At 41.2% G+C, this 22,155-nt stretch overlaps 3 protein-coding genes across 3 annotated transcripts; 2 read left to right on the top strand and 1 right to left on the bottom strand.

Moving 5' to 3' along the window:
- Nucleotides 1–867: 867 nt before the first annotated feature.
- On the top strand, nt 868–6,926 carry LOC118119680. Its single transcript, XM_035173832.2, has 7 exons — nt 868–1,002; nt 1,748–1,886; nt 3,081–3,286; nt 4,101–4,218; nt 4,430–4,635; nt 4,991–5,166; nt 5,554–6,926. The coding sequence occupies exons 1-7, from the start codon at nt 939–941 to the stop codon at nt 5,629–5,631; spliced, it is 987 nt and encodes a 328-aa protein (XP_035029723.2). The 5' UTR covers nt 868–938; the 3' UTR covers nt 5,632–6,926.
- A 3,493-nt stretch (nt 6,927–10,419) lies between these two features.
- Nucleotides 10,420–11,545, bottom strand: LOC118120044 (trace amine-associated receptor 13c-like). The gene is made up of 2 exons (XM_035174652.2): nt 11,370–11,545; nt 10,420–11,245 (listed from the first exon to the last, which is right to left on the bottom strand). The coding sequence occupies exons 1-2, from the start codon at nt 11,540–11,542 to the stop codon at nt 10,420–10,422; spliced, it is 999 nt and encodes a 332-aa protein (XP_035030543.2). The 5' UTR covers nt 11,543–11,545.
- Nucleotides 11,546–14,378: 2,833 nt separating this feature from the next.
- Nucleotides 14,379–20,805, top strand: LOC118120046 (alpha-tectorin). The gene is made up of 15 exons (XM_035174654.2): nt 14,379–14,428; nt 15,261–15,342; nt 15,462–15,689; nt 15,790–15,877; nt 16,269–16,398; nt 16,496–16,739; nt 17,115–17,271; nt 17,772–17,859; nt 17,946–18,008; nt 18,445–18,644; nt 18,893–19,027; nt 19,460–19,647; nt 19,744–19,898; nt 20,007–20,252; nt 20,610–20,805. The coding sequence occupies exons 1-15, from the start codon at nt 14,379–14,381 to the stop codon at nt 20,803–20,805; spliced, it is 2,250 nt and encodes a 749-aa protein (XP_035030545.2).
- The last annotated feature ends 1,350 nt before the right edge of the window (nt 20,806–22,155 follow it).

Below are 22,155 nucleotides of genomic sequence, written 5' to 3' on the forward strand. Positions count from 1 at the left end.
AATATTAGACAAGGCGAGAGAAGCTTTGTGAGGTTACGGACCTTTTTAAAAGACGTGTGATTTGGCTGTGGACTGTTGAAATGGTGGGATTTAGATTTTCAGTTTGGACTCATGCTCTCATTTTGTTTGTGCTTTTGTTTTATATATTGGGATTTTAGGATCTATATCTTGTGCACCTGAATTCTTTCCTTCTGTGTAAATAGTCTCTGTCCACGCTAATGCGGATATTATGCACAAAAGAAATCGGCCACACCCATGAATTCACGTCAGAAAGTCTCCTTTCACGTATCGAAGCTTTGTCTTCACTACTGGAGATATGTTAATTTGAATGGATATTTTTACGAAATATCTCCGTCCAGAAACGACTATAATTTCTCAAACAAGCATACTGTGGGCCAGTAGGTGTCGATACAAAAACAAGACGAGAGACTGAAACACGGAGGAAAAAGTCATCTGCATTTGGACGGAGCCACTTGGTCTCTTCAGCCCACTGTGAGCGTTCCAGCTTCTCCTGGTGTGGTCTCCTGTGAGCTTTGGGACCAGGCCTCGTTCTTTGACCTTCTCTTTATTCTCTGTGACTTTGACACCTCTGTGTAATGTGCTCTCTGATCCCCTGCGATTGGACGGACACACAGCGCCCCACTGTCGGGTCTGATAATAGTTTCTCAAAATTCACCTCCTCAAGAGACTCGTTGCTACAGGAAACGGTGTCACCCACAGAAACTTCCTTTTATACAGCAGCAGTTTGATTGACAGTTGATAAAGGAACTAACCCAGACTTTGATGATATCAGCGCTGAGCTCCACCTCAAGGAAATGATTTTTTCTCACCTCAGTAGCAGAATGACGTGTGTGCGCTGTTGTCATAGTGGTTGTTGTGCTGCGACAGGTTTTCAGTTGTTGTCCAGGCTTTTACGAGAAAGGAGCAGAAACGCTGAGATGATCCTCAACATCTTCATCATCTTCATCAGCACAGTTTATCTGAGCTGCCAGCAAAGTCTCGGTACTGTCTATATTTACTGTATTATAATAATGAAAATACAGTATAACCAATATTGACGATTAGTGAAACATATACTGGTATTCACTTTTATTTTATACAAGCACTTTATTATTGTAAGAAATTTATTTTACATTGATTTTGATTATGCACTAGTATATGAGCACCAGACATAGAAGAAAAACGTGTGGAGGAAGATTATATTTTCCTTTTGCATTTTGAGACTAAAGTTGTAATAAAGTTTTGTTTTGTATTTTGTGAGTAAGACGTAAGTTACAGGAAGATTTTTAGAGATTTAACATTTTCAAAGATAAGCCGTATTATTGAGATTCAAGTTGAAATGTTGAGAATAAATTAAACTTCTTTGGTCGTTAAAAGTTCGGATATATTATCACTTCAGTTTGTTTATGACTAAGAGAGAATTTCCTTCTTACTAGAATTGATTCTGAAGAATAATTTCACCAGTTTATCTCTCATAAGGTGTTTTGTTTTTGTTTTTCTTAAAAGTTCAACTTTGATCTTGCAATTTTAAGATGATTCTCGACTTCCTGACTTTGTTCTTTCATGTGCTCGGCCCTTTAATATTCCTCCGTACACAGCAGCGTGTCCATGTGTTAAATAAATAAAGGAGTAAATCTTCAGATGAATGAAAGAAAAGAAAAAAGTGACGAATTGAAAATGGGAAACAAAGTTCTGAAGGAAGCAGAAGAAAAACTTTTCAGTAAGTTGTTTAAACTGGTGTTTTCAGAGAGTCCTTCTCAGTGGTCAGATTTCGTGGTGACGCAGCCGCGGTGTCAGACGGTGAACCTGGACGGGGGGGCCTCCATCAGCTGTGAACACAACGCCCCAGTCACCTCCATTGTGGATGTTCGACTCAACCGTTTGTCGTATGTAAACTGGTTCTGCCTCCGATTGTATTTATGGTCTTGATTCTCTGTGGTTTCACTGTCTGTGCTTCTCACTTCTCACTGTTCATTATTTCCCCCCCGACAAGTAGCCTCGTCACAACGAAACACATGCTGCTCAGAAACACATTCTTATTGATGAATATTAATTTCACCCATTTAAAAAACATCTGCTGTGACCTTTTTCTGGTAAACGCATCTTCAGCTGCATTTTAGGGAATGAAATGTTTGAATAAGGTTTTATTATTGTTATTACATCAGAGACAGACCAAATATCTCAGCAACCACCGACTGGATTGACTTGACATTTTATACAGATCATGGACTTTGTTTAAAGATGGACGACCCTCAAATATCCTTAATACGGGCGCATCTTGTACTTCTGACATTCAACTGGAATCAGTCTGTGGAGCAGTGATCGTGGCGAGGTGAGCTCGACCAATCAGAAGCATCAGAGACATGAACAAACGTCAGTGGGATAAGAACGACCTGAAAAAATTATATTTATTATTATACTTATATTTTGATTCATGTCCCATCTGCTATGCTTTGGCTTCACTTTTGAGGAGCTGTCATGTCGTCCATCTTTAGTGAACAGTCTGTGGCAGTCGAAAGGCTTCGCCAAGATTGTGCACGTGTCTTAGCTTAGCTTAGCTTAGCTTAGCTTAGCATAAAAGACTGAAAACCGGGGGAAACATCGAACAAACGTGTTATATCTTTAGCCTGTGCTCAAAGGTTCAGTGCGTAAGATTTAGGTGATTTTTTTATTGGCAAAGAAATTGAATATAAAATATGTTTTCACCAGTGTGTTTCCTCTAAATTGTACGAATGATTGTTTCTTGTTTCTTTATTTTGTATTGTTGTTTCTTTACTCTAGAATGAGCTCTTTATATTTACATACTTTATATTTACATCTGGAGCAGGTCCTCTCTGGACAAACCAAACACCTTTTGAGTTTAATGACAACTGAAGGTTTCCACAGGTTCTCCTTCATGCTCAGCTGCAACATGCAACTTCACCACTAGATGTCACTATATTCTACACAGTGAACCTTTAAGCCAAAGTGTAAAAATGCCAGTCACACGTGAGACTGTTTCGTGGTGTCTTTCCCTAAACGTTGAAATATTCCCTTTAACTCATCAGCTGATTGATGACTATAACTTTATCTTTTCTCAGAGAGGGCAGAAACGAGATGCTCTGCCAGAAGGGAAAGAACGACTGTGAGAACATCGTCATGTATCCACAGAATCCCAACAAGTGTCTCTTCATCCTCCTGAAGCTCGGGCCTGAGGACATGGACGCCACGTACCAGTGTGAGTTCACCGTGAAGAAAGATGGCATTGATAAGACCAGGACGGGAACACCGACCAGACTGAGGCCAGGTACGTCTGAGGCTTAGTGAAACAAAATATTCTGTTTTCTTTTTGCTTGTAAAGAGACTTGCAATTTTCATGCTGCAACAAACTGACAAAAGTTCAGAAGGAAGACATTTTTTTTTAAGCGTTATATTGTTATTTCTGTTTTCATCAACTGTTAGAGAACAGGAAACAGATAAACTCTGCTGTGTGTTAGTGGTTTTAACGAATCAGAGCAGGAGGAAACACAAGCTCCGGCCACAGAAGAGTAAAAAGAAAAGTGACTCCTCCTGCTTTCTTTTACATTGATGTTCATTATGCACTAGTATATGAGCACCAGACTAAATCACAGGAAGATTTTTAGAGATTTAACATTTTCAAAGATAAGCCATATTATTGAGATTCAAGTTGAAATGTTGAGAATAAATTAAACTTCTTTGGTCGTTAAAAGTTCGGATATATTATCACTTCAGTTTGTTTATGACTAAGAGAGAATTTCCTTCTTACTAGAATTGATTCTGAAGAATAATTTCACCAGTTTATCTCTCATAAGGTGTTTTGTTTTTGTTTTTCTTAAAAGTTCAACTTTGATCTTGAAATTTTAAGATGATTCTCGACTTCCTGACTTTGTTCTTTCATGTGCTCGGCCCTTTAATATTCCTCCGTACACAGCAGCGTGTCCATGTGTTAAATAAATAAAGGAGTAAATCTTCAGATGAATGAAAGAAAAGAAAAAAGTGACGAATTGAAAATGGGAAACAAAGTTCTGAAGGAAGCAGAAGAAAAACTTTTCAGTAAGTTGTTTAAACTGGTGTTTTCAGAGAGTCCTTTCAGTGGTCAGATTTCGTGGTGACGCAGCCGCGGTGTCAGACGGTGAACCTGGACGGGGGGGCCTCCATCAGCTGTGAACACAGCGCCCCAGTCACCTCCATTGTGGATGTTCGACTCAACCGTTTGTCGTATGTAAACTGGTTCTGCCTCCGATTGTATTTATGGTCTTGATTCTCTGTGGTTTCACTGTCTGTGATTCTCACTGTTCATTATTTCCCCCCCGACAAGTAGCCTCGTCACAACGAAACACATGCTGCTCAGAAACACATTCTTATTGATGAATATTAATTAAATGTAACTCATCAGCTGATTGATGATTATAACTTTATCTTTTCTCAGACAGGGCAATAGCTCGATGCTCTGCCAGAAGGGAAACAACGACTGTGAGAACATCGTCATGTATCCACAGAATCCCAACAAGTGTCTCTTCATCCTCCTGAAGCTCGGGCCTGAGGACATGGACGCCACGTACGAGTGCGAGTTCACCGTGAAGATAGATGGCATTGATAAGACCAGGACGGGAACACCGACCAGACTGAGGCCAGGTACGTCTGAGGCTTAGTGAAACTAAATATTCTGTTTTCTTTTTGCTTGTAAAGAGACTTGCAATTTTCATGCTGCAACAAACTGACAAACGTTCAGAAGGAAGACATTTTTTCTTATTTTCAAGAAATCCAAAGCGTTATATTGTTATTTCTGTTTTCATCAACTGTTAGAGAACAGGAAACAGATAAACTCTGCTGTGTGTTAGTGGTTTTAACGAATCAGAGCAGGAGGAAACACAAGCTCCGGCCACAGAAGAGTAAAAAGAAAAGTGACATAGAAAATATAAGGACAATTTAAATAGATTGTAAAGGAGAAAAAACTGAGAATAACTTTTAAATGAAACTGTTTTATCAGTTCAAAATGTCACAGATTGGGACTGCGTCACTCCCCCTACTCCTCCTCCTGCTCTTCCTACTCCTGCTCCTCATCCTCAGCTTCCTGACCTCATCTGGATTCTGATTGGTCTGATGGCTCTGCTTCTCCTGTACGGCTGCGTCATCACCTGCGTCTTCATCAGGCTGAGGGTGACTGTACGTCGTTGTTTTTCTGTCTCTGTGTAAAAATACCTGGGGATGATTTGAAGTATTGTAGGAATCTGTGACATGAAGGCCGCAGGAAGCTGTGAGGTTAGGGAATCTTTTTATGTTGGTGTAGTTCAGGTCAGAACAATATTTAAATCAACCATGTGGAACTATTACTTACTATTTACTCTATATTTTTGGAATGAACGCTGGAGCTAAAGCCTAGAGATTTTAATTATCAGCGATAATATTTGTATCCATCCTAGGAAGAAGGACCACAAGTTGTTATTCTCCTGTAGAGGTGACGAGACTACCCACAATCCTCAGCTGTGATCTTGACATGTTTTTACTCAGTGAGCTATGAACGTTATATTTATTTCTGTTCCTGTTTTACAGAGCCAAAGTCACAGCATTGTTCATCATGAGAACTCTACCTATGTGGAAATGAGGAAAGCTCCTCTGCTGGCGAAGTGACCTCTGACCTCTCCACGTCTGGTGGCCCGTGTCTTTTTGCCTCCGAGTCGAGCTAAAACACAACAGTCCCAAACTTTCACTTGATTTGCTTCTTTGTCGCGCGTCTCTTTTTGTAGCTGAAAACCGCTGCACTACTGCAGCTAAACTGCAGGAGGTGACAAAGAGATGTTTTCTGCTGCTGCACGAGTTCATCAGAGCTTTTACAGAAGAACAATATGTGGTAACATGCTATTATTCATTATATTGAATATAAATATATGTTCAACTCTTTTTAATCTACCGACAGATGTTTTCATCTTCAGTAAATCCCTGCAGCTTAAACATCTGTTTTGTCGCTCGTGTGCAGCTTTTATTTGACTATATATCATCTATTTAACTTATTTTTGTCATGAGTGTTTTCAGTTGGTATTATTATTAATTGTTCTACCAGGAGGTGGGAAGCTTAATATTAGCATAATGACATTTACTAATACAGTAAAACTGCTACAAATAAACACATAAACAAACACGACTGGATCCCGTCATAAACAAAGTAAAGCAGGTGGTTATTCTCACGGGGATTTTGTGAAGCGTTGAGTAAGAACAGAAGAAGAACAGAAGAAGAACAGAAGAAGAACAGCCTGTAATCACTGTCTGTGGGTTTGTGCTCTGAGACAATCAGGGAGATTATGTCTTGACTGATGCTGACTTATTATCATGAACTGTACAGGTGAACGTGTCCTGGGCCAAGTTCACACGAGGCGTTCAATGACTCACAGGATCATGAAGGTGTCGTTAGCTCAGGAGCCTCCTTTTCATATTTCCTTATTTTACTTCTTATTTAAACTGATCATAGTTTCCTATTTTATCCCCTTTGCTGCTGGAACGGAACATTTTCCAATAGTGAGAATAATAAAAGAAAGTCGTATCTTGTCATATTGGTGTGTATCTTTAGATATCATATCGTATTTTTCCATATCATATCGTATCTTATTGTATCTTGTATCTTATTGTATCTTACAACATCTTATAGTATCTTATTGTATCTTACAACATCTTATAGTATCTAATCGTATCTTATAACATTATATCTAATCGTATCTTGTCTTATCGTATCTTATCTTGGTGAATCTTATCTTATTGTTTCTTACTGTATCCTATCGTATCTTTGTGTATCGTATCTCCTCGTATCTTATATCTTATCGTATCTTATCTAAATTCTACACATTTGTCCTGATACTTAATAAACGCTGTTTGAAAGATGTACACCTTGAAGATTTAGATTAAAATTTCACAATAAAGATGAGTTGATTCTGTTTATATCTCTTCTCCACGTTAATTTTTTTTAATGTTTCCTCGTCATTAGTCACTTTTTAGGGAGAATTCTGTTCGTGTTTCCTGTTTCTATCGTAAAGTTAAAGAGCAGCTGAAGAAGGCAGCGTCATTTAGAGAAGAAACACTCACATTGATGCTCAGGGTTTGTCTTGTTGAAGTTTAGACACACGTACACACATAAAACGCACAATTAGGCCACAAATGATGAATTGTAACGACATGAAAAGATGATTTATTTTTCATTTAAAACATTTATTGTCTTTAAGTGTTGCTCTTGTCAGGTTGCATCATCACATGCTGTGTTTTTGTTTGCGTCATGTGTCGATGTGTGTATTTGACATCATGTTGTTGCACTGGAACACGGATGTTTTCCTTCACACGACTGATTGGAGAAGAGCCGCTGAGATTAGAGGAGTTAATACAAGAAGGTGTGAATCCTTGATGAGAGCGATTCACGAGAGAGTCATTAACTACGTGTGGATGTTTGTGTCGTTAGGTCCAGAGTGTGTGTGTGTGTGTGTGTGTGTGTGTGTGTGTGTGTGTGCGTGTTCTGTTGTCTATCTCTCTGTTGGTCAGCGGGGAGTGTGGTTGTTGTTTTCTCCATGAAACTCTGAAAAGAATCTCCACATTTTTTCTAAATAATAATAACTTTATTTATAGAGCTTTTCAAAATCTAAGTTACAAAGTGCTTTACAAGGGCAGCGAAATAAAACCAGACTAAGGAATCACAAATATGAAAAAAACATATATTAATCTGAAAGAACTCTAAAAGAAACAATTCTTTTAAATGAATTTTTAAAAACTAAATTCAATGAAATAGAATTAAAATTCAGGTAAAATCAGGAAATGCTCTCAGTACGAGGATCTCAATGTACGTGACGACTCGTAAAATACTAAAAGGTCTGATATGCAGCTGCGAGAAAAGTCATGGAGAACTTTAAAAGTGATCAGTAAAAGTCCTTTTTCAAAATAAAAGTCTGTGATCCAATGAAAAGGCTTCCACACACGACTTTTATCCAAATGCTTTTACATGTAAGATGCACGTCTTAAATTATTCATGTACCTGTCACACCTGAACCTTTTCCTTTGCTCTTCGTTATTATACAAATACGTGACTGAGGAGTCAGAGTGTGTGACTCAAACACACAAATACACACGTGTTGTTTACAGCGTTTGTGGTTTTTCCACATTCCGTCTTCAGGGCACATGCACACACTGAAGTCGGACCTCACGACTCTGATTCTTCTGAGGAACCCACGTACGCCCAGTTTCAAACAGGAACACTGTGGTGGCCCTGAGGTCGTGTTTTCATGAGAACCAGTGTAGCCGTTCTTCCAACCACTGGGCTGCTCATAACCACAGGTAAAGCAATATGGCCTGAACGAGACCATGAGTGTGATGTAGGCGAACATTATTAAAACTTAAATAAAGTAAAATCCAAAGGAGGTGAAATGAAATAGATTCCTCTCCTCCTTCCCCTGCACCTTCAGGCTGTGAGGCCTCTAATGTGTTTCATGTCACAATATAATTAAACACTTTTATTTCCTCTTTTTGAATCGTCCAGATTCTCCCACATTTGAGAAAGTAAATTTTAAAGTGTGAAATACAAAGAAAGTTGGTGCCGACTGATCAGAGACTAAACAAAAGGAAATAGATTTTTAAAAAAGAGAGCAGAGTTATAAAAATAAGAAATAAAGAGGTGAAAAGAATAAATCTGATTAAAAAAAATGATTTACATTACGGGAGCATGTTGCTGCCACAACTAAAGATGTTTTTCATGAGACAGTGAAAAGTTTATCTGAATAACAAGATGTTTGAATGACAGATTATCTTTATTATTCCAGAGACAGTAGAAATCAACTCCAGAGCTCGTGTGACAGACACTAAACTAGAATGTGCCTCAGTAGAGATACGAACATCCGACAAGTTCAATCAACCTGGAATGTAGAACGTGGATATTATCTGTTATGCAAGAGTTCATGGTTTCTACATTCTTTCTCTGCAGAACCTTCAGTGTTGTCACTTTACTGAAGGTGTTAAATCCTAGTTATTAAAAATAACGATTCTCATTTATCTGCAAAAGCTTTTATAAACATTTTATTTTATATATTTTATGTTAAAGGGGACATAGCATGCAAATTCCACTTTGTTAGTGCTTCTACACGTTAATGTGGGTATCTGGCTCATGTCTACCAACCCAAAAACACTTGTGCGTTTTGTTATGGTTCCTCTAAGTCAGAAACGTCATGCTTGAGTGACTGGAATGAGCTTCCTGTGTAATGTGTCGTAACAATACACTGGAAGTCTCCCTACATGGCCTTGGTCAGCCCCATAGACTGTATATATAAGGTCAGCCCGCGATTCTGCTTTCTCCGCTTGTTGTTGTACCCGTTGAATGTCGGGGTTCGGGGGTAAATGATGGTCTTCATAGCCCCCCCTCCACCTCTCTTTCTCTCTCTGTCTGTCTGCTTGTGTGCTTGTAGTGGATGGGCAGAGGGGGACATTTAATTATGTGATTGGGAAAATTAAAACTCCAGGACAACAGAAGGGGAATACAAAGTATGGGATGCATATTTGATAATTTATATCATATAAAATATGTAATTTATATCGTTTAAAATCATGGGGGGGGAGCTGGCTCATTAGCATTTAAAGGAACAGGCACTCAAAACAGGTCGCTCTGTGGAGGGCTGTTTTATACAGGGTAAAAAGGAGCTGTTTTATATGATCCTTGTGGTATTTTGACCAAAGTATGTTACAGACATTTCATTAAGACCCCAAGGAACCATATCAACTTGTGGTAAAATGGGCATGCTATGTCCCCTTTAAGTTTATGGGATTTGTTTGGCTTTGTTTAGTTTTTTAACCTTTCTCTCTGTTACAGTGTTAGTTTTCCTCTCGGTGGTGACACAGCTCCTAAGTGTCTCCTGAAATATTTACAAGACCACAAACCCAAAGTGTCTTTATCAACCCCCCTAAAGCATAAAAATACCCACATCGTCTTATGTCCAACTATTTATACAAATTCATTCTTCAAGTTTCAAGTTTCAAGTTTTATTTGTCATATTCAAGCTAATCCAGGTTTAAACAGTACAATGGAAAGTGCAGAAGGACAAGAACAGGTCCGCTCAGCAGTGTAATTAGAGCAATCATGAAATACATTCAAATAAAACAATGTAAAAGAGCTTAATGTAAAAAAGTCAAATACAATACTATAAAATTATATATATTAGAGGAGTGACAATTTTAACTCTATAGAAATATATATATGTATAAGTTAACAACAGATATGCAGAGGATTGTTGGACGTGAATTAAACTGTGAGTTATTACTTTACCTTTTTCCATCTCTTCACCTCTTTTACTCTTTTTAACCTTTTGACTTTGAATTGATTTCCTTTAACTCCGTTTCTGTACAATAAATCTGGAATATACCCGTGCATGAAACGTGCATCATAAAAAACATCGTATTTGTTCAGTGTCTCCGCTCGCTCTTCACCAACTTGGAGTCAGAGGAGCCAGACTTCAGTATCTGCAGTGTAACGATGAGTTTCATGGATTTTCTGAACCAGGGGTAGAAGAAGGCGAAGAACATGGGGTTGAGACAGGAGTTTAAGTAAAACAGACATATCAGAAAGGTATCAGATATAATGTTGACGGACTGGCCCTGGCCCGTGAGTGAAGCACAAAAATATGGACAGAGACAAATCAGAAACAGAACAATGACAACACCGAGGGTCCTGGCTGCTTTGATTTCAGATTTCTTGACTCTGACTTTCACCAGAGCGACGGCTGTGATTTGGGAGCGCATGGCGCGGGCCTGAGCCACGACCACGAGGAACACCCTCACATGCAGAACGATGATGATGCTGACCGGGCCGATGAAGGACAGAAGTAGATCAACAAGTCCAGAAACTTGATCCTGAACTAACGCACATTCTCCGGAGCAGGAGTGGGAGCTGCCCGGGTCTATCAGGTTGTCCCTCAGCAGCACAATCTGAATCAGAGCTGAAGCCGCCCAACACCAACACACGTGGACTTTAACTCTTCTCTGAGAGAATTTGATCGGGTAATGCATGGGGTCACAAATAGCCACGTAGCGGTCGATCGATATCAGCACCATGGTTCCTATGGAGGCAGAGGTGATGATGTAATCCAAAATGATAAACACAACACATATGTGGTCACCGAGCAGCCAGCAGCTGTCGAGGAGCACGATTTGAAAGGATATGCGGAAGCCGATGAGGAAATCAGAGACAGCCAGAGAGAGGAGGAGGAGGTTGGTGGGAGTGTGGAGCTGCCTGGGGAGGAAAGACACCCAATACTTCACATCATTTACAGCATCAGTTATCATTGCACCGGCAGCCGCCGCAGTCGGAAATCTGTGAGAAGTCAAATAAATACATTCAAAACACATCTGATGACCTGAAGTGTGAGATGGAGATGATGACCAGCAGGTTGAGCATCACCGTGAGCAGAGACATGGACGACAGCAGGAGGAAGGAGATCGTTCTCACAGGCTGAGGGAGCACGAGCTTCTTGCAGGACGAGTTGAGGAGCAGCGGGAAACAGAGCTGAGCCTCCTGGAACGTTTGCATCACCAGAGCGAAGGAGGAGGCGAGAAGCCCACTGAAGCACCTCAGTCCCAGACCTGATTTATCTCTCCACCACGCACCTCCCTCCTTCTCTCTGGTGACAGTTCTCTCTCCACGGCAACCACCAAACTTCTCCTTTCTTCAGTCACTTCTTCTTTTTTCTTGCATCATCTATTCCCCCGACTTCATGTCACCCTCCCTTCCTCCACTGTTCGGCGTTCATCTTTTTAGATTTACGAAGCTTTTCCTTTTTCTTTGTTTATCATTGCCCCGTTAGGCTCATTATATAAACCACAGATTGTAAATAAAGATGGACAACTCCTGATGGCTCCTTCAAAAGGCTGCAACACATGCGTCCTCTGATCACAGAGAAACAAAGGGTCCAACTGGTGGACCCCGCTTCAGCGATGAACCGCTTTTCCAAGAGGTAACATCCAATCAACTCGACCGAACAGCAAACGCCACACAAAAAGCCAACTTTCTTGTCGTGTCCAACTTTTTGGCGGAGGTGGTCTTCGTGGGCCGGGTAGACCGCGTTCTCCAAAGGCTGCTCCTGAATAAAAAACACAGTTTACATCCCTGACACACACGTGGAGACCTATGAACACATGTCACGTGTCAGGATTTGCATACATCTTGGAGTTAACGTGCGTGTCTGCATTTGTGTGATGTTATGTAAAGCGGTAACTTTTTGCACTTTGTGATTGGTTGAACAAACCTGAACTTGTCATCACGCCGTCTTCTTCCCTGGAGCCAAAGCGCTGACGACACTGAACAATGAGCCCGTCAATCTCTTTCCTGCCCCGTTACATTCCAGACCAGATCAATTCAGCATTTAAGCTTCTAAAGATTCTGTTTTGTCTTGTACAATAGTTTTTAAAAAGCCAGCATGTCCAACCAGTTGTATATAGTGTGTGTTACAGAGCTAAATATAAATACAGCCGTGAGCAGGGATTTGCAGGTTGTAACCATTTCGTGCTTAAAGGCCAGAAAGGTTATTTCAGACATTTGAATTCTCTTTAAAGAAGAAGTCAGCTCTGTCTGGAGTCTGCATGTTCTCTAAGTCTCAGGTGCTTTTCTGTCCCCAGAATCAAAACTAAACATGGAGAAGCAGAGATCATCGTTCAGAGCAATGCTGAAGACTTTACTGTGTTTGCCACGGCCTTTTGTTAAATCCACTTATTACCCATTTCTTACACTAAACTGGTATTTTAACTCTTTTATTTTTGATTTGATTTATTTGATTTTTATTCTCTATTTAACTCTTTAACATTTAACTTTTAATTTCTTTTCAAATGCATCTTTTTGTTGTTTTGTCTCATGTTGCTTTTATAATTTGTCTTGATGCTGTTCACATTATATATAAAGCACTTTGAATTGCCTTGTTAATGATAGATAAACTTTATACTTTATGTACCCTTAAAGGATGAGCAGTATAGATGAAGGATGTCTTTTGGACTGGGTGGTACGGTGGTGCAGTGGTTGTTACTGTGGGCTCACAACAAGAATGTTCTGGGTTCGAACATGGTGGCTGACGAAGGAGCATTTAATCATCATATAGTTGTTCTCTGGGTTCCGCCGACACTTTAAAGACACTCAGAGAATACGTGGAATAGATATTAAAATGTTTATAGACCAATCTGGGCCGTGTATCCACAACACTGTAACAACGTATAGTTTGAGTCATAACACTGTTTGAACACTGTGTTGAATGTTGTTACTGATGAATAGTTGGAGCAACGTGCTCGTTAAGTCTCTGTGCTCCTTCAGGAGGAATCTTTGAACGATGGTGTTGATGAGCTTGACACCTGAACAGTGTCAGGTTGTCATCGCAGTCTGCATCACTAACCCTCAGTTAATTACACAGTGTTTGGAGCCTGGAATGTTCCGTGACAGAAGCCAGAACGAGAATGTCCTGACTGTGCTGAGGTTAAAACAAGTGAACAGACACAGAGACACCTCAGCACGCTGTCAGACAGAGACCTGAGTCGTCCACACAGTGAAACGTCTCCTCCAACACAAAGCTGCTGCGCTTCAGTTCCTACCACGGTAAGAAAATCCTGGAAACTTCCCCTCCTGTCAGTTAATATGAGGAATAATGACTTTTAAGACAGGATACTTAATAATAATAATAATAATAATAACGTTATTTTTGAAGCACTTTTCCTGGTTTGTTAATACATTTTAATCTCTAATCTTTCAGAAGAAGTGATATTTGCACATCTGACAATACAGACATTTTAATAAAAAGGTAACTCACACCTTGTGCTTTGTTTTGTTTGTAGCTACGAGGGTCATTCATACGTGTGGATCGTTTTTGCTGTTTAAAAAAAAGAAAAGAAAAACAAATTCAATATTTATTAACGGTCCCATCGATTGTGTTAACAGTGTTAATGTCATTTAGTTGGAGGCTCGATGGCTGAATGTTTAGTTCCCATGTGAGTTGTTCCCCTCTTTGTCTCTCCGACTGAATTCATCAAATAAAGAAGTTGAAAATCACTTTAGAAATATATAAATGCATACGTGTTGAATTTAGTTTGAATGCACCAGTTGAGAATGGAACATGGGACAGTGACGGCCGATAAGCAGTTAAATGTTAAACTGCTTTGTGATGCAAATGATACTTCAATCTGTAACACGAGTGACTGGATTTACTTCACAGTGGAAAAGATTTCATAAATGCTTTTATTCATGATTTGGGGGAAGAGGAGAAAATGAAAAACATCACAATTTAAATACGTCCATTTTATACTTTTGCACAATTTTCAGTTTGGAAAAAGTGTAACGGAGACTTTACAAGTGTGTGTAACTGTGTTTCAGATCCCGATCGGCCGCCAGCATGTTCTGCATATTATACCTGGCTGCACTCAGTGTGCTCGCAGGTGAGAGGTTTCACAACTCGCACACAACCACTCACTTCTTTCACACTGATAAGATGTCGTTAGTAAGCCTCCTACAGACGAGCGACAAATTAACGAAAAAGAAAAGTGTTATGTGATGTTCTGCCAGAATTAATATTAAAATAACATCATATTTTCAGTCAGAGGATCCTAAAATCCCCGATAAAAATAGAAACCTCCTGAAGAACTTGTAAAGGACGACAACCTGGAAACACCTGGAGGACTTGTAGAACTTCCTCAGTGACCAATACAGATGTGTCTGAATTCAAAGGGCAAATTAGAGCTGGACACGCTGAGAAGGTTTTAGTACCATTAGCTGTTCGGTTGAGTTGAAGCGTGACAGTCAAGCATTTGGCGTCTCCTCGCTTGCCGACGCCTTTACCTCCATGAAAGGGGTTTGTCACTGAGGGGGAATGAATCCTGGGATAAGTTGGGCTATAGGATGGATCCAACCTTTGATTCTCTGGGATGAAAGGACGCATTTGAAATAGCTTCGAAAAGAGAAAGTCTATTCGCGCCACTGTGACGCAATCAGCTTTCAAATGGAAGCTCTGAAGGACGCAGCCGCTGAATTGAGACACATCTTTCAAACAGAGTAATGAAGCTACAAGAGGTGGAACCTGATTGGCCCTTCACTGTCACCTCATACACCCAAGTCAGCCCTTTACTTTGAAAATATGACCTCTTCTTTTATTTTCTTAAATCATAAAAATAAACCTTGACAAATTGACTCCTGAGATCTAAGTTTACTCTTAATGTAACAACAGATCCAACCAAAAACCATGTGTCTCAATATCTTCAGGTACGGCAACGACAACAAGCCAGAACTTTACCAGTTCAGGTGAGATGAACATCACGTCGTGCCCCATCACCTACTACGGACAGAGATATGACAAAGTATATGTGAGTAATATACAGTCAATGTGTTTTAATCAACCTACCAATTACGTAAATAACTAAATAATCAAATGTTTACAAGCTGACATGTTATTATGGATGTTGTGTCTCCTCCTGTCCAACAGGTGGGCTTCAACGCCAGCAGATTTGCTGTTTGCTTCAATGGCGAGTACGAACCTGGAATCAAGAACGACTGCATCCTGATGTCTGGAGGAACGGCTGACAGAGGTAGCATGAACATATACGCAAGAGAAATCCCAACTGGATCTGGGGTCCATGACCTTCTACCGAACCTGAAGCTCGCTGGGAAATGTGTCAACGTGATTACATTAAATGACAGTCAACAATCGGAGGTGAGAATCTGACGGGGACTTGTTCTGACCCGTGTTGTTTTCAGCTCTTCTGATTTTAAAAACATTTCTTTCCTGTGTTTTGTCCAAATTCTCTTCTCAGATTCAACAAATTGAACTTGGCAATTTTGGGCCACAAGCGATTCTGGCAATCCAGACGTATTCTGGATACACTCCTTTTGATGTCGTGAGTAAATTAATCAGGAGAGTATGACGGGTATGAGTCGGTCATTCTCCTGTTGGTTGTGTTGAGTCTCGTGTTTAATCCCGATTTATTAACGATAAATCTGTCGAAGTCTTGGACAGATTACTAAACATTTGTTTTTTGGCACTTTCCAGGAAGTAGACGAGCAGGTCAATGGCCTCACAGTCTCTAAACAGATATTCCATACAAATGAAACAAGAGCAGGTGTCATCACAGACATAAGCGGATGTAGACTCTCTGGTTAGTAAACAAAGTGGTTTTTAAAATCCAATTTTAGACCTCAAAAGCAAAAACCAAATGTTCTAAATCACAATTATGCTTTCTTGAGACTTTGGTGATTTTTTAAACCACCTAAATATAGTTTCCCTGACTTCTAGGCGTTGTTTACAAGACAAACACGACAGGTCGAGACCCAAGCATCTGCTCCACTGTTTCCTGTGATGCGAGTGGAGTTGCTGCTGCTGTCAGTGACTGTGGTCCCATGGAGCGCTGCAATGGAAATGGCAGGTAACATCAAATTCCATAAGTTCTTCATGAGTTTCAGTCGTTACCAAACACTGATGGTGTTTTGTCCCGTTTGAATATGCTCCTCCGCTTCCATCAGCTGCATCTCAAACAACGTGTGCACCGTGATCGGCTCCACGGTCATCGGTTTCGCAGGGCAGGTCCACGCTGTCCCGGACCGCTGTGGCTACACTCTGTTCAAGACCTCATCCATCCCCGGCTTCCAGGTGGTGGGCGTCTTCCAGGAGAGACGCCGTAAAGACTTCAGCTTTTTGAAACGTGTGATCCTGCAGCTGGACACGGCGGGAGTTCAAATCTCTCTGGAACAAGGGAGTCGAGTTCTGGTGAGTTACGGTCCATAGAACCCGCTGCTGCACAAAGAGCTGTTCGTTCTGTTTGTTCAAAGTTTGGTGAAAGAACCCTGAACTGGAGAATCTGCTGATGTTGCTGTTGTCTTGATCGACAGCCGTCCCAGCCGCCGTTGATACAGAGCGCTAGAGTTTATTAATTTAATATTGAATCGTATGACTGAATTGGACATAAGATGAACGGTTCTCGAGATATGCGAGAGATTTCTGGAATCAGTAGACAGATGATTGTGATGCTTGTTTCTTTCTTTAATAATGAAAACCATGCTAACTATGAAAAAAGTTAAAATTGGATTCAACATTTTGCACGTGGTCTTTGTTCTGACTCGTTGCTCCGCTGCTGTGATGAAGCTTGACACCAGAGAGCTCAGACTCAACACCACAGCGATGCTGGTCCGTGGTGTGGAGCTCACCAAGGACCAAACTGGAGTGACGGCTAAGATGTCCGCCTTCAACTTCACAGTTTCTGTCCACTTCGATGGCTCCATCACTCACGTCCACTTGACAGGTACAATCTAAATCCTTGATTCTTAGTAATTATAAAGGAATTATATTTGGGCTGAGGCTGAAGGTGCCATGTTGGGGGTGATGTATGTAGTCAAATTCATCTACGCTGAACAGGCACCACAAACCTAATGAGAATCATATTTGTGTGACTTGGTATAGACAGTGATATGAGTACTATTTAAAATATATGTACTTTTCTGCATGTATATGTTGCATTTGATCTGTTTGTCATCTGCATTAAAGTGGACATGAAGTGCTGATTGATGGGTTTATTTGATCACAACCACCATCTGCTACCTTTCTTTGTTAATAACTGAGTCACATGCAAAACACAAGGCTCTTAAACGGTACATATCAAATATTTAAGATGATCTAATATGAGACGCTAATGCTAGAATCACTACGTTCGGTCTCGATCTGCTCGTCACTATTTGAAGCCTTTGTTTTGCTCCACTTGCAAAGTTCGTTGATCCGTCACTTCTCCTTTCTGAACCTGGTCAGGGCCAAATGGACCAGACGCACACGGTTTATGTGGAAATTCCAGTCGGACTGTGAGTGAAGAGAAAGTCTCCACACACAGTGTCACCGGGTGAGACCTCGAACACAGTGTCCCACACGAGCCAAGTTGTAGCTCAGATAAAATGAACTGATCTGACGTTGCTTATTGCCCCACAGCTGTGACACGCAGTATAACGAGGCTGCGGACCCGACTATCAACTGCAGCACCTCAACTGACTGGTAAATGCAAAACTGAACTAAGTTGTACTGAATCCTGGAATTAGACGAACTGGAGGTTTCTCTGTCCATAACCCTTATCACAATAACGTCGTGAAAACAAGAGTATAGTATTAGCATTAGCAGTATTTTAGCTTGAATGCAAGTTACTACACTCACTCTACCTACAGTTAGCTAGTTAGCTCCACCTTCGTGTATGTATCCTCACCGGTTTTGCAGAACATTTGGCAGAACAGCTCACTTTAATTAAGATTTGCTGGATTGATGACATGAAAGAGAGGTGGGTTGATTTTAGAAAGAGCCACATTGATCAAGAGCTGTCCTGTCATATTTGATCTTGTTTTAACTTTGTAAAGCACTTTGTAACTTTGAAAAGTAATTGATATAATAATTATTATTATTTAATGTCCCGTCTTTATCCTCTGCCTCACTGGAACAGGTGTAACCTCCTGAAGCAGGCTCCCTTTAGTGCTTGCAACATGCAACATGACCCACAACCCTTCATTACTGCCTGCACACAAACGCTGTGTAATTACCCTGAAGTGGATGGTCTCAAATGTCAGTTCCTGGAGGCGTACGCCGGAGCCTGCAGCCTCTCCAACATCACAGTGGAGGAATGGAAGTCGCAGACCCGATGCTGTAAGGCTGTGACTCAGTATCTTCTGTTTTATGGTTTAAAATAAGACGAGTTATCTCTACTTCAACATAAAGACAGGCTCCAGTTTCCAGTTGCAAATCTCAGCACTGGAACTGAAACATTACACGTTACAGGCCTGCTTTGTTGAATCAGACTCAAATACAGTCACTCACATGTACTGAAATTTTCTTGTGAACCTTCTGTGATCATTGTCTGCGATCAACACCTGTATCTGCGTGTGTGTTTGCAGCTGCTTTCTATCACGGCTTCTGTCAAGACACGTTCTGCAGTGATCACGAGTTCTGTGGGCAGAAGAACAAAGGGGGAACCGGCTGCGTCTGCCGGGCCATGTTCGCCTCCAAGTACAAATCAACCGGCTCCTTTGGTGAGTCGGCTTTGACTCAAGACAGTCACAACTCTTTTTATCATTTGTCTCAGATTTACGGAATAACTGGAATATCCATAGACCTCACTTCAGGAATTAGAGGATCTGAATAGATGATGTGTCATCTGTCGTGGTGAGAAACCTCCTAACGAGGCCCTGTGTGTTTCATTGGCTTGCATGTTCAATTCCTTTGGCCCAATGAAGAGATTTGGCATCAAATAATTCCAAACATGATATGAATATAAATGTTAACAATCTTTTTCGTGCATGTAATAACATTAAGAAGTAATGTTAAAGAGACATGATATAAACTCTGGAAAGTGCCCGTTTGTCAGTCCCCTTAAAAGATCTTATTCAACGTTGAATTTACATCTGCATGTTCCTCCTTCCTGCTATTTGGACAAAAGCTAACCGATCTTTATATGTTGTCAGGAGAGCCAATGGTCTGCGAGCAGAAAGCTGCTAAGCTGACTATGGCTAAATGTCTCTTGGAGGACAAAGGCATCGACTTCTCTGTCTTACATCTCAATGACGTGGACTGCAAAGGTCAAATGGACAATGAGACCCACATGGTGACGTTCAGCTTTGACACGCACAAAACCTGTGGAACCGTGATCCTGGTGGGTACCTCTCAGGAGAATATAGAGTAACTGCTGCAGCCTTAAATGTTTAAATGAATGTGCAGTAACAATGTTTTTCTCCGTGTGTCCCTACAGGCAAACACCAGCCAAATCATCTACAAGAACACCATCGTGAACCGGAACAGCTCCACGTACGGCATCATCCACCGTCAGGACTCGGTTCATGTGGACTTCTCATGTCTTTACGATCAGCCGGACATCAGGAACTTTGCCTTCACACTCAGTGACAGGTGAGTGCTGGGTGTACGGTTCCAGAGGGGACGCCTTTGAGAACCAACAACTGAGCTTAACTTTTTAAGAGAGGAAGACTGAACTGAATTCTGTCTTTGCCTTTTCAGCTCCATCACCCATCATATTACTTCTGGACAATGGATTTACAATCTCTCCATGAAGGCCTTCAGGGACACTGACACCAAGGAAGCCTTACAACAAAGGGGTGAAACGCAACTGGACGAGAAGTTGTTGGTGGAGCTGAACGCGGATGGGCTGGATGATGAAATGGTTGTTTTGGTGACGGAGTCCTGCTGGGCGACCGACCAGCCCAGCCCAAACGGAAGCCTGAGATATGACCTCATCATCAAAGGGTGAGATCACAGACTGCATGACGATACGTCTCCATTTCCTCCCACTGTGCAAACATGAAGCCAAAAATATCCCAGTGATTGTGGAGCGGTATCAAGGTCTCACTGATACACGAGCTCCACCAATCACGACCCAGCCTGAGAGGAAACTAACCGAGCCTCACCCGAACCCGACAGAGATTCTGTTTTTCTGGCACAAACCCGACCTCAGCCCAATGTTTTACCTGATCCAAATATTTTGGCCTCACTTTTTCTGAGCTTTCATGTCATCTATCTTTAAACACTCTATGGCTGAGACACACAAAGATGCTCGTGGGGATCATACCCCCTTCATGTCTGCTCTTCTGTCTGTTTGAGTAGCTGCCCTAACCCCGTGGACTCCACGGTGACGGTGAAGAACAACGGACAGGGAGCATCCAACAGTTTCTCCTTTCACACATTCCAGTTCTTTGGCAAGGATGGTGAGGTCTTTTTGCACTGCAGAGTCGTGCTGTGTGTCAAGAAGGGTAACACCTGCATCCCGGTAGGTCGACAGCTCCTGACTAGATTCACATAAACACACACACAGATAATCATATTAAGTTATATAAAGTTATGTGAGTAGATATTTTGTTTTGATGTTGGGCCTCAAACTGAACTTCTGTCATTTGATTTCCTCAGACATGTGGCGCGGGTGAGAGAAGACGCAGGTCCACCATGTCAAAGTATGAGGATGAAAACCCTGCCTTCATCAAACTGACCTGGTCTTATTGAGTAAGTGCAATTCCCCTGCTGACGGATGTAGGGGTCCCCCTTATGCGTTGGAGGCTTCAACATCTGTCATTGTTGTCGATTGCGCAAGCACCAAGCGTTGGGTATAGATCAATGACTGACTATAACTTGGGTTTGGTTATTTTCTCAGGTTTCCATGGAGACTCGGAACGACCGAAGCTCAGGACACAGAAGGTTTCCTGTCCTGGTGAAGAGTCACTGATCTTTCTACAGATCTATGCTGGCACCAGACGTCAATGCTGATCCTTTCTAAGCTTTGAATATGTTTGGTCTTGATTTGGGGGTTTCTGGGCTTGTTTTCCCTGTCGGGGTGTAAATGATTTCTGCAGGAGAGGTATGGAATATATTCTCAGCTGAATGTGTGAGCGGGGCTTCCTTAGTGTTCTCCAGACTATACAGACTATGAAGAGTTGGCTATGAGGTTTTATACAGATGCAACTGGTGACAGCGCCACCATGTGGGTTAGAGTTAGGGTCGATCCTCCTGTAGAGCTTTGGTATGATTGTTGAAATCCAAGAGGAACTTGAACCTGGTCAGAATAAAAGTCATGTTCATTTACCTTTATTATGAAAGTGTATAATCAATAAAAAGCATCAGTGGAATGTAATGAGTTGTGTTTTCCGCTAATGAGGTTATGTTGTCGTCCCTTCCCATTGGTTGTGTGCAGATTTAAATGTAGGTTCATGAGGGAACTGTTGGACCTCGGTGGGGATATGAACTTGAGTGACATTTTAGTTATTGTCCCTAATTTCTGTACCGTCAAAACAGGAAGTTTTACCAAACAAACACACAAACACACACACACACACACACGTTGTGTTAATAAACCCCTGCAGGGCTCGGTGTGACCCATGAGCTGCACCTCTGCGGATGAGGACAGTTTCACACCTGCTTTCATTAGCGTCCCATAATGACACGACTGCAATCAGAGGCGTCACTGCAGCACAACACAAACTCGACATCAACACACGATCAAACACATGATGCAACTATTGCTCTGCTCACCAACAGTTCAAAGTAAACAAGTAAATTTGGACTTTCACTTCAGCCACGACACATCAACATGAACCTGACGTGACCCACTGGCCCAAATCACAAACTAATCCACCTAAACTAACCTCTTGTGATATCAGCC

Source organism: Hippoglossus stenolepis, chromosome 13 (assembly GCF_022539355.2).
Source record: "Hippoglossus stenolepis isolate QCI-W04-F060 chromosome 13, HSTE1.2, whole genome shotgun sequence".
NCBI lineage: Eukaryota > Metazoa > Chordata > Actinopteri > Pleuronectiformes > Pleuronectidae > Hippoglossus > Hippoglossus stenolepis.

Coding starts and splice junctions, on each gene's coding strand:
- LOC118120044 (XM_035174652.2), bottom strand. CDS start 11,542: ATGCAAACGTTCCAGGAGGCTCAGCTCTGTTTCCCGCTGCTCCTCAAC. Junction 11,246..11,369: donor ATCTCCATCTCACACTTCAG/GTCATCAGATGT, acceptor TTTCCTCCCCAG/GCAGCTCCACACTCCCACCA.
- LOC118120046 (XM_035174654.2), top strand. CDS start 14,379: ATGTTCTGCATATTATACCTGGCTGCACTCAGTGTGCTCGCAGGTGAG. Junction 16,399..16,495: donor CGCTGCAATGGAAATGGCAG/GTAACATCAAAT, acceptor CGCTTCCATCAG/CTGCATCTCAAACAACGTGT. Junction 19,028..19,459: donor CAAATCAACCGGCTCCTTTG/GTGAGTCGGCTT, acceptor ATATGTTGTCAG/GAGAGCCAATGGTCTGCGAG.
- LOC118119680 (XM_035173832.2), top strand. CDS start 939: ATGATCCTCAACATCTTCATCATCTTCATCAGCACAGTTTATCTGAGC. Junction 4,219..4,429: donor GTTCGACTCAACCGTTTGTC/GTATGTAAACTG, acceptor ATCTTTTCTCAG/ACAGGGCAATAGCTCGATGC. Junction 4,636..4,990: donor ACCGACCAGACTGAGGCCAG/GTACGTCTGAGG, acceptor CTGTTTTATCAG/TTCAAAATGTCACAGATTGG.